Source organism: Polypterus senegalus, chromosome 15, assembly GCF_016835505.1.
Source record: "Polypterus senegalus isolate Bchr_013 chromosome 15, ASM1683550v1, whole genome shotgun sequence".
Taxonomy (NCBI): domain Eukaryota; kingdom Metazoa; phylum Chordata; class Cladistia; order Polypteriformes; family Polypteridae; genus Polypterus; species Polypterus senegalus.
In genome coordinates, this window is record NC_053168.1 from 115,635,207 (window position 1) to 115,646,919 (window position 11,713).

The 11,713-nt window shown below is 43.5% G+C and overlaps 2 protein-coding genes across 2 annotated transcripts; one reads left to right on the forward strand and one right to left on the reverse strand.

Moving 5' to 3' along the window:
• Positions 1-3,395: 3,395 nt before the first annotated feature.
• Positions 3,396-3,909, reverse strand: LOC120515823 (histone H2A-like). The gene has a single exon (XM_039737150.1). The coding sequence runs from the start codon at positions 3,833-3,835 to the stop codon at positions 3,449-3,451; it is 387 nt and encodes a 128-aa protein (XP_039593084.1). The 5' UTR covers positions 3,836-3,909; the 3' UTR covers positions 3,396-3,448.
• A 787-nt stretch (positions 3,910-4,696) lies between these two features.
• LOC120515829 (histone H2B 5-like) lies at positions 4,697-5,218 on the forward strand. Its single transcript, XM_039737154.1, has one exon. The coding sequence runs from the start codon at positions 4,797-4,799 to the stop codon at positions 5,172-5,174; it is 378 nt and encodes a 125-aa protein (XP_039593088.1). The 5' UTR covers positions 4,697-4,796; the 3' UTR covers positions 5,175-5,218.
• Positions 5,219-11,713: the final 6,495 nt, after the last annotated feature.

The window sequence follows — 11,713 nt, forward strand, 5'->3', positions numbered from 1 at the left end:
GTGAACTGAGGTTCCACTGTATTACTGTCAGAGAAAATTACAGGCATTTTACGGAAATACAAACCAGTAGTGGTGCAATGGATCACTGTTGATCCGTGATCCGAACCGATTACTGTCCATGGTTCGGTACACACGTGATCCGAAGATCTGAGAAAAAAAAGTTCCACTGTATTCTCTGTCAACCTACCTCGCACACTGAACTACAATTAAACTTCTCTCACGCACTATCTCTCTCGCGCACTAACTCTGTCTCTCTCGCACACTAATTCAACCTCTCGCGCATTTTCGCTCGACTTTTGTCCAGTTTGCCACTTCATACGCGTGGCCATGGCCAGGGGTAGCAGTTCAAGTAGAGGTGCTCGACAAACCTCCAGCATCATTTAAGTCTCATATGTGGGAGTATTTTGGCTTCCTTGTTAAATATGTTGATGGGAAAAGGGTGGTGGATAAAACCACCACAGTTTGTCAACTGTGTGGTACAAGAAAGCCCTATGAGACTGGCAACACGTCGAGTATGGCCACTCATTTAATACGACACCACCCTGATGTGACAGGACCCAAGACGATGGCTGCGCAACAACCAAAGATATCCGTGGCATTTAAGCAGCCCTTTGCTGCCCAAACAGACCGGGCTAAAGCTATTGCAAAAGCTATTGGGGTGTTTATTGCTACAGACCATAGGCCATATTCCATTGTGCAAAACAAGTGGTTTAAACATATGATACACGTGCTTGAGCCATGCTGTGATATTCTGTCGTGCACTCACTTCAGTGACAATATCGTCCCAAGTATCGTCCCAGGCATCTTCTGTGGCCCTAACTACAGACGGGTGGACCTCCAGGGCAACAGAAAGCTATGTGACCGTGACCGCTCATTACATCACAGCGGAGTGGGAGATATGAAGCCCTGTACTGCAGACATGCCCCCTCTATGAGAGTCACACTGGCACAAACCTGGCACACGTATTGATGGAAGCAGTGGCAGAGTGGAGGATAGAGAGGCCCAATACTAATATTCCAGTCACAACAGATAATGCCAAAAACCAAATAAATGCAGTGAATGAAGCAGGACTGGGCCCACAGATAGGGTGCTTTGCACACGCAGTTAGTTTACAATCCCAAAAGTGAATGAAAGTATGTAAGATGGACTGCCTCCTTGGGAGGATCAGGAAGGTGGTTTCCTACTTCCACCGAAGCTCAAGAGCTGCTCATGTGCTTAAGACCAAGCAAGAAATGCTACAGCTGCCTACTCATAAGCTCATACATGATGTCACAACAAAGTGGAACTCCACTTATGATACGTTGGAGCGTTATCTTGAGCAGCAGACAGCTATATACTCTGCACTAACAGACAAAACCCTGAAGAAAAATGCCAGAGACATCGTCACCTTGTCTGATGATGATGTTAATGTGGCAGAGGAGGTCCTCCAGCTCCTTAAACCAATCAAAATGGTTACAACTCTGTTGAACACTGAAACTGCACCATTTGTGTCCATGATCCTGCCTCTGAAAACAAGGATCCTACAATCCATGGCCCCAAGTGAGGAAGACAGCACCATCACAAGAGATGTCAAGACTGCCATTAGAGAGGACCTGAAGCCCAGATACACTTCACCACCAACCCTACAGAACTACCTTCACAGATCTACTGCACTTGATCCAAGGTTCAAGTCGCTGTCTCACCTAGACCTTGCCCTACGCCTGAGGACATACAGTGATCTCACTACTGAGATTGTGAGCAGTCTTGGCACTGAAGACTGTGAAGAGGTAAAGAAAATAAATATTTTGAAATTATATATTTTTTATTATAATGTTTTTAGTTAAGTTTATTACATTATTGCCACATTGTAATGTCGATGGAAAAAAAAAGTTTTAATCAATAATGTAACTTTCCCTGCAGCGTCAATATGCAGCACCAACAAGAGCAGACACATCTCCTCCTCCAAAGAAGCCGGCAATGGCGGAGCTTTTTGGCGAGACCTTTGCACAGAAGGACATGGTCAGCAAGGCTTCAAAGAGGAGGTGGAATCCTATGAGGCAGCAAGTGGCATTCCAGTCGATGGTGATCCAATGACTTTGTGGAAAAGCAACAAATGTAAATACCCTCACCTTGCCACAATGGCAAGACACCATCTTGCTGTGCCTGGCACTTCAGTGCCTAGCGAGAGGGTGTTCTCAACAGCAGGGGACATAGTTACAGCAAAGAGATCTATACTTTGCCCAGAAAATGTAGACATCCTCATGTTTTTGAAAAAAAAAATTGAAATTATAAGCTCAGGTCTGCTGTGCTTTCTTTCTTCTTTTTTGATGATGTGGACATAAGCTAGTTTTTATTTCTCTCTCCATGTTCAAAGTAAAAATCAACAATGCCTTAAATTGCATTTAAAGTTGTTTTTTATCGTGTCCACATTAAAGGAAATAGTTATCATGCCCTATATTGCACCTTAGTATGTATATATATATATGAGTGGAATTAGTCTTGAGTTGAATGTTTTTTAATGGGCAAAAAATACTTAACTAAATAAATGGAGAGTTAAATTTGTCCTTTTTTTTTTTGCTGATCCGAACCGTGAGTTTTTTGATCCGTTGCACCACTACAAACCAGTATTACCGCGAGAGAAAATTAAAGGCACACAATACAGTGACGCATATTACAGCCACATACAGGGTCCCTTGCCATTTAATATAGACTGTCCCTACTAATGCTTATGCTCTACTGTTCTAGCGCCCATTATTGTAACGGGCTTAATGTCTAGTATTTAATGTTTTTCTAAATAAATCGATCAATGTTGTGTAGTAATATTGCACATTATGTAATAACATTGCACATTATGTAATCATACACCAAATATGGAGTCAGCTGTATGTTCACATACTGTATATGTCCGAACCCGAGGAAAGGTAAGGGTTAACCCACATCAAATTTCGTTGAACAATTTTAATAGTACTCTTTCTTGGGTGATGTTGAATTGTGAAGTGGTTATTCCTCAGAGGTGCACACAAGCAGCGAGCAGTGTATAAAGGGCGCATTTGTATTTGTTAAGGACACCTTAGCATGTCAACTAATCGACAAGCATTATTTCGAGTCCGGCTGCCTTTATACTCGAATATGAAGGAATATTAACGATGTGACAAGAAAGGAAACGAGAACAAATTTTACGGAATATCACGTTCTATACGCAATTGTCTGTCCCTAGTACTTCAAGTCGAGCCTTCGCCGGCTTTCAAAAATGAAAAAAAACTTCATTGAAACAACATGCTGGAAACACTTAAATAACCGCCAAAAATCTGCGTAATAAAATGACTAAGATAAGGTATATATAAAGTGACTTAAGATATATAAAGTCAATCAAAAATCAATGATATGATTCAATGGATAAAGGCTCTAGTGTGAAAAGATAGGTGGCTCTGAAAAGAGCCGTTAGTGTTGATGAACGTACCGCAGTAGCTTACTTGCTTTTAGCTGGTTTCTCGGTCTTCTTGGGCAGAAGAACGGCCTGAATGTTAGGCAGCACACCACCCTGAGCGATGGTCACGCCACCCAGCAGTTTATTGAGCTCCTCGTCATTACGCACTGCCAGCTGCAAGTGACGAGGAATAATTCTGGTTTTCTTATTGTCGCGGGCAGCATTCCCGGCTAACTCGAGAATTTCAGCGGTCAAGTACTCTAGTACAGCAGCTAAATAAACGGGAGCACCGGCGCCCACACGCTCGGCATAGTTGCCTTTTCTCAAAAGCCTATGAACACGGCCGACTGGGAACTGCAAACCAGCTCGGGAAGAACGAGTTTTAGCCTTGGCACGTGTCTTACCACTAGTCTTTCCTCTTCCAGACATTTTCAGATACACAGAACAGCCCTTTGCAAATGACTCAAGTGTCCGACGTTGCGCTTTTATAAAGGCGTCCTTCGGGCGCGACGGACTGAATTGACTGACTGATTTGTTTGTGTTTTTACGTCACTCAGCTGGCAGCGAATCCGAAACATGTGGTTCCTGACCTCACAACGCATCAAATCTACAGATTCGAGAAAGGGTACAGCGTGCTTATTCTTCTTGATCGTGTATGCATCAGCAATTTATTCGTTTTAGTACATTCTGTCTCTCTTCCTGAATTCCCTTTCTTAATTGCATTGCACGGACTAGTTTGACGTTTGAAGTATGTGTTGGTAAAAACATTGGCCCTTTAAAAGGCTTTGCTAAAAAAGATAAATTAATTGAGAACACAATGCTCACTCCCTATTCTCCTTTGTAGCTACAGCGTGAGCGATTTTCTGACCTTTCGTTGTAGGACTCAAAACGAATTCAGCTCCCTAGATAAAGCTGTCGTCTCTTTTACAAATTACAACACGAACCGGCAAAGTAGAGCGCTTGTCACTTCAGTAAACAAGTTCCGTTTTCTTACATTTTCAAACAGCAAAGTGTTGTTCGAAAGGACTGGCACTGCCTTCTCATACTGTTGCCCGTTTCTTGACTTCATTTATGAGAATGATATATCTTACGATTATGTGCAAGTTACTTTGTGTTGTCTCTTTGTGACCTGATACTGATAACTTTTATTGCATCCGTCTAAAAAAACAAGACACTGAAAATCAATTTCGGAAACAGAAAACGCAAAAGTGCGCGCCCGAAATTTCTCCTATTCGGTATGCAACGGTTGTTCCTGAAAGGAGGGAAACAGCTGCGTGCTTATCATTGGTGTCTACGTGTATCCCTGCGGTGCGTCCAATTTGCATGTCTCGCCATAAAGAGAGACACCCAGGGAATTGCGTCAAACTGCTCGCCCATACTGTGAGTAACAATGCCTGAGCCGAAAGCAGCTCCTGCCTCGAAGAAGGGCGCCAAGAAAGCCGTTTCTAAGAGCCAAGTAAAGGGTGGGAAGAAGCGTAGAAAGTCCAGGAAGGAAAGTTATTCCATCTACGTGTACAAGGTGCTAAAACAAGTTCACCCTGACACTGGTATCTCTTCTAAGGCGATGGGAATCATGAATTCGTTTGTGAATGATATCTTTGAACGAATCGCCGGTGAGGCCTCACGCTTAGCACACTATAACAAGCGCTCGACTATTTCTTCCCGGGAAATCCAGACTGCTGTGAGGCTCCTTCTACCGGGCGAACTTGCTAAACACGCTGTGTCCGAGGGCACCAAGGCAGTTACAAAGTACACCAGCTCGAAGTAAACGACAACATTTGTTTGAAGCGAACGGCTCTTTTCAGAGCCACACACATACTCTGAGAAGAGCTCCATTAACCTAATCGCCTGATGTGACGTTATTGTCGGATGTTTTCGCGTGTATTGTTTGTTGTGGAGTGTACGGGCGATTTTCTATTTGGTACCTGCTTGGTGTTGCATTTCAGATACAGTTTGTGACCATTTTTGGTTCCTGATATTAAGTGCTTCTCTGTTTTAAGTTGAGAGTGTATTCATTCTTTGTGGGTCTTCAGGGTTACATTTACTTCAAAATTCTGTTACTAGGATAATTTGTTCTAATCCCACTGAACATATTACACCTATTCTCTCAACTTCACTGGCTCCTTTTAACAATCGAATTCAATACAAAATACTGCTCTTAACATTTAAAACTCTCCACAGCCTCACTCCTCCCCATCTTGCTCATCTCCTACAGACTTGCACTCCCTCTTGTTCACTGGGATCCTCCTCTGCAGCTCTACTTTCTGTACCACCCATCAAATTCTGTTCTATGTGAGAATTCTCTCATAGTGCTCCTCAACTCTGTAATTCTCATCTATCAACTCGATTCAATAACACATTTTAAAAGTGGCATGCCAACTGAATTTAACACTTACTGCCTGCTATCTTTGTATGTTTGCTACTACTTCTGTACCTTATTGCTTTTTTGCTTTATCATTCCCTTTTTATTATATTAATGTTTAATTTCATTGTAAGGTGACATTGAGTGTTAAAGGTGCCTATTAAATAAATGTACTATTGTTTTGCCACTTTCTTCAAACTATTCTTTTCTTTGATTTTCTCTAGTAGCCAGTTGGGAATCTGTATACAATGTGACTTCTCATTCTGAATTTGGACATAAATGAGTTTCACTTACTAGCATTACTTCAATTAAATGCCAATCCAAAAATTCTTGAAGGTCTTTTTTGTTTTGTACTCCATTGGCATTCCATATAGTTAATCTTAAAATTATTTGGTGTGTGTAATTATTTAGGAGCCAGCAGAGAAAATCTTCACAATAGAAGGAATTGAGGAAAGGGTTATAGTTACAATATCTGTTCCAGTTCTTGCTGCACATAATTTATTAACGAGGGTCTTAGCCAAGTTTAGTAATCTTCTGGTTTTGGGGCTGAAAAAAAAGGTTTGTTAGGGTTAAGAAATCAGAAACGTCATCTTCCCCAGAATGACCAGCAGGGGGAGCCCCAGATCTGTTCATCTTAGAGAAGTTCCTTTGAGCGTAATGGATGTAATTCGCTCTGCTTTCTGCCTGTCTGTTTTGTTTACTTTAGGGTGAAATGAACCGTTTGAAGTAGTAGGTGATGGATTTGCGGGCTCCTCTAGGCAGGTATCTTTTCTCACAGTGTTAGTGAAGCTGATTCCCACAGAGACTGCGATGGATGGTAGTGATGTGGGATGTACGATCATCCCCTGTAATTTGCAGGGTGATGCTGACGCCAGTTTGCGCATAATGCCTTTTCTTCTCTTGGTTTGTTGCAGTCTCGTGACCAGTGGCTGCAGCTTCACTCTGTTGGGGGCACAGCGCACACATCTGGATGTATTATAACACGTTGGCAGCGGTGACATTGGCCAATCTTAGGTTTATTCATTAAATTTTCTGCTTTGACACGTAAGAAGATTGAGTTAGTAATTTGAAATATGTGCTTACCTTCTTCGTTTCTTGTTAAGTGCACGAGCAGCAGCGGGCAGGGAAAATGCTGAGGGGCCTGTCTTCTTTCTGCACCCTTTAATAACAGGAAAGCGTCTTTCTTTAAATACCTAGGGGTAAACATCACAAGTAAACATAAAGCTCTATACCAACACAATTTCACCGACTGCATGGAAAAAATTAAACAAGACTTGCATACATGGTCAACCCTTCATCTCACACTAGCTGGAAGAATTAACACTGTTAAGATGAATATTCTTCCTAAGCTCCTTTTTCTATTTCAAAACATTCCAATATACATTAATAAATCATTCTTTAGGCAATCACATTCAACAATAACCTCATTTATTTGGAATTCAAAACATCCACGCATCAAAAGAGCAACCCTACAAAGACAGAAGGCAGTATGGCTCTACCTAACTTCCAGTTTTATTACTGGGCAGCAAATATACAGGCGATAAGAACCTGGACACAAATAGAAGAACATACACAGGTTTGTACCGCAATAGAAGTAAACTCCTGCAGTAGTACTTTGTATTCCTTGCTCTGCGCTCCAATAAACACACGTTATCAGCAATATACAAATAACCAAATTGTGCCCCACTCACTTAGAATCTGGAACCAATGTAGAAAGCATTTTAAGACGGAGAAGCTTTTATCTGTGGCACCTCTGCAAGAGAACCACCTTTTTCAACCTTCGCAAACATATGCAGTTTTTAATATCTGGAAAAAATCTGGGATTAACTTGCTTAGAGATCTTTATATAGATAACGTCTTTGCATACTATGAACAATTATATTCAAAATTTAACATTCCAGCTACACATTTCTTTCACTATATTCAAATCAGGAACTTTATTAAACAGAACCTTCCAGATTTTCCTCATCTTGCACCCTCATCCATGCTGGAAAAAATATTGCTCAATCTCAAGGACTTAGACTCCATCTCTACAATATATAAAATCATTTTACAATCCCTCCCTTTCAAAGATCCAAGAGGACACTGGGAAAAAGATCTCTCAATTAATATATCAGAAAAGGAGTGGAAAGTAGCAATTCACTCGAGCTCCATATGCGCAAAGTATACAATTATACAACTTAAAATTATATATCGAGCACATCTGTCTCGACTAAAACTCTCTAAAATGTTTCCAGGATGTGATCCAACCTGCGAACGCTGCAACCAAATCCCAGCCTCACTGGGTCACATGTTCTGGGCCTGCACCAAATTAACATTATTCTGGACAAAAATTTTTAATTACCTCTCAGACAGCCTTGGACTCACAATCCCTCCTAACCCATTAACAGCTGTGTTTGCGGTTCTTCCAGAGGGGCTTAAAGTGGAGAAGGACAAACAAATTGTGATTGCATTTACTACACTTTTGGCACGCAGACTTATTCTGATAAACTGGAAGAACCCAAACTCTCCTCTTTTAAGTCAGTGGGAAACCGATGTGTTATATTATTTGAAATTGGAAAAAATCAAATACTCAGAGGATCCATACAGACTTTTTTCAGAACATGGCAGGATCTAATCAGTAATATTTTAAAATAAGTTCATGAAGCACAGAGAATTTATTAATTTAGGTATGTTTACAAGCCTTAAATTGTACGCCGTTTGGCTTGCTCTCTCTCTCTCAGGGGTGGGGATCGATCTGTTCTTAACTCAATCTTTCTTTTTGTAAAAACTTGATTGCTTTGTATGGACTGCAATAAAATTAATAAAAAAAAAAAAACATAAACACAGTAGATACACGATGTTCACTCACGGAGTTCAAACATTAATCAAGTGTACTCTTACTTCTTGTTCTGCCTCCTTTCTTGGTTCACCTTTAGATCAATTATTACCGAAGTAAACCATCACAAAAGATAAAGTTCTGCTTAGAGTAAAGTCTGACTAATATTTTTTTAAATTACTGTGGTATTTTGTTGGATGTTGAAAGAACCCCAACTTAAGCATCATTTTTTTCCCTTTACATTACACATACAGTAGACATTGTGTTTTAATATGTATATCTGAAATTCTAATATGATGTGCTCAGGTGTCAGTACTTACATGAAAACACCTTCCGTTTTTCTCTCCTACCTTAGTTTTGTTTTAAGTTAAAATGAAGTCTCAGATCTTTTAAAATCTGACAACAAAAGCACAGTAACTTACGAAACAGGAATGTTGTTCTGTTTTGCAAAATAACATTTATTTTCTTGACTGCTGGGACTAATGCACCTCAGTCTCTGTGTTTGTGAGGATTCACACTCTGAGGCTTTCCTGTCTAAAATTAAAAAGCCGTGTTAGTTACTAGACAGAGTGAACAGACATACAGTACAGTATTCAAGGCAGCAAAATATTACAGGTCAAGTAATAAATACGGGGAGGCTTTGCAGAAATTGTGCACAAATTACTTTTGAAACAAAGCCTCAGTAGTCTTACCTCTAGAAATAGCAAATCTAACATGAACTGCACATCATCTCGAATTGGGAATCTTAAAAGCAGAAGAAAAGGACATCCAGTTGTATCTCAGAATTCGGATACACTGACATCTGTTCAGCCACTTGGAAAGCTGGTTACCACCGAGAATCCTGTAGGGTTAATAAAAAAAAATACAATAAAGGGGCATTGTATTTCAAACTGCAGCAATAAGAAAGAAGTTATTTCTAATGTAAAGGACCGAGAGAGACAGTAGCAAGGGTTGGGGTTTTCCGGCCCCGTATATTGTACAGATTAAACAAAAAACAGGTCAAAATCATAAACTAAACAGTTCATAATACGCGACGCCGACTCCTGGCGTCGCGGCCATTTATTGGGGAGGAGCGGAAGTGGAGGAATGTGGGAAGGACGCAAGGGAGGATGGGAAGGATGACGTCAGGGCAAGATGGCGGAGGAAGGGCGGAAGTATCGCACTGCGGTCATCCATGCCTATGGTGCAGGACGGTCTTTTTTCCTATGAGGAAGCAGAGGGAGAAAGTTAATACCCCACCATTCCCTGGCGAGTGGTTTCCCAGGTGCTGTCGAATCAATCCGCGGCCTCCTACTCGCGCGTGCGTGACACGATCCCCCCCTTAGCCCAGGACCGTCAGGTCGGGCGGACCTAACCGAGAGGTCGTGAATACGAGAGAGGGCATCGGCATTGGCCTGAAGGGTGCCCGCCGATAAGTGACAGTGAACTTATACGGCTGTAAGTCCAGGAACCACCTGGTGACCCGCGGATTCGACTCTTTGTGCAGGGACATCCACTGAAGTGCAGCGTGATCAGTCACCAGAGCGAACTCGCGACCCAGCAGGTAGTACCGAGGTGGGTCACTGCCCACTTAATGGCCAAGGCCTCCCTCTCCACTGCAGCGTGCGGGTCTCCCGGTCCATCAGTTTCCGGCTAAGGTACATCACAGGGTGCTCGACACCATCGGCGCTTTGGCTCAGCACGGCACCCAGGCCTGTGTCCGGCGTCGGTCTGGAGAATAAGCGGGAGCCCAAAATGGGCGTCCGTAACACAGGTGCCGGCGTTAGGGCCTTCTTTAGGTCACTGAGCGCGTGTTCTGCTTTGTCGGTCCACACCACGTATAGGGGAGCGCCCTTTTTTGTCAGGTCAGTCAAGGGTGCTGCTCTTTCGGAGAAACGGGGAACAAACCGGCGGTAGTAACCCGCAAGCCCCAAGAAAGCCTGCACCTGTTTCTTGGTACTCGGACGGGGCCATTCTAAGATGTCTTTCACTTTGGAGCTCTGTGGCCGCACCTGTCCTTGTCCCACGAGGTAGCCTAAATATTTGGCCTCCTTTAATCCAAAAACACTTCCGGGGTTTATGCGGAGGCGGCTTTAGCCAGTGTTAGGAGGACAGCTGCGACCTGCAGTAGATGCTCCTCCCAGGTGCGGAATAGATGACAGCGTCATCCAGGTAAGCGGCACTATAGGACTGGTGGGCGTCAGCACTCTATCTACCAGGCGTTGGAAGGTGCGGGCCCGTGCAGCCCAAATGGGAGGACCTTGTACTGCCAGTGCCCGCTAGGGGTGCTAAAGGCCGTTTTCTCCTTTGCGGATGCCGTTAAAGGAATTTGCCAATACCCTTTTGTCATGTCAAGGGTAGTCAGATATCGAGCCGTACCCAGCGCTCAAGGAGGTCGTCAATGCGGGGCATGGGGTAGGCATCGAACTTGGAGATCTGATTCAGGCGTCTAAAGTCATTACAGAACCTCCAGGAGCCGTCTGGCTTGGAGGCGAGGACAATAGGGCTGGACCAGGGACTATGGCTCTCTTCAATTATGTCCATGTCCAACATACGTTTCACCTCCAGTTCGACCTCTGCGCGTTTTGCCTCCGGAGTCGGTAGGGCCTCTCCGGACGATTACCCGGGCTCCGTGACTATATCGTGCTCAATCAGCGGTCCGGCGGGTGACTCGCTCACTACCTCGGGGATGGCTCGGAGTGTTTGGGCTAACTCCTGCCGCTGCTTGGGGTCAGCTCTTCACGAGGTTAAGGGCAGTTGTGCTTGCGAAAGGGAGAGTGACCTACGGGGCTGGGAAGCTCCTCTCTATCTCTCCAGGGCTTTAACAGGTTGACATGATAGATCCTCTCACTTTCGGTCGACGGTTGGGCTGTTTTACCAAATAGTCGGCGAGTCCTTTCTCTCCTTAACCTCGTAAGGCCCTTGCCAGTGGCGAGCAGCTTGAGTGGGAGGTGGGGCGAGCACCATAACTTCGGTCCCAGGCGGAACTCCCTGAGGGCGGAGTTGCGGTTGTAACACCGGGCCTGCGCTGCTTGCGCCGAGTCACGTGCTCTTTTAGGAGGGGCCTGATCTTTGTGAGTGGGCGCAGTTGCGCACGTACTCAAAATATTAGAGGAGGGAAGAGCCTCGGCCTCCCAGCCTTCTTTTA

Excerpts from the sequence above, each read along its gene's own strand:
- LOC120515823 (XM_039737150.1), bottom strand. The coding sequence starts at position 3,835 with ATGTCTGGAAGAGGAAAGACTAGTGGTAAGACACGTGCCAAGGCTAAA.
- LOC120515829 (XM_039737154.1), top strand. The coding sequence starts at position 4,797 with ATGCCTGAGCCGAAAGCAGCTCCTGCCTCGAAGAAGGGCGCCAAGAAA.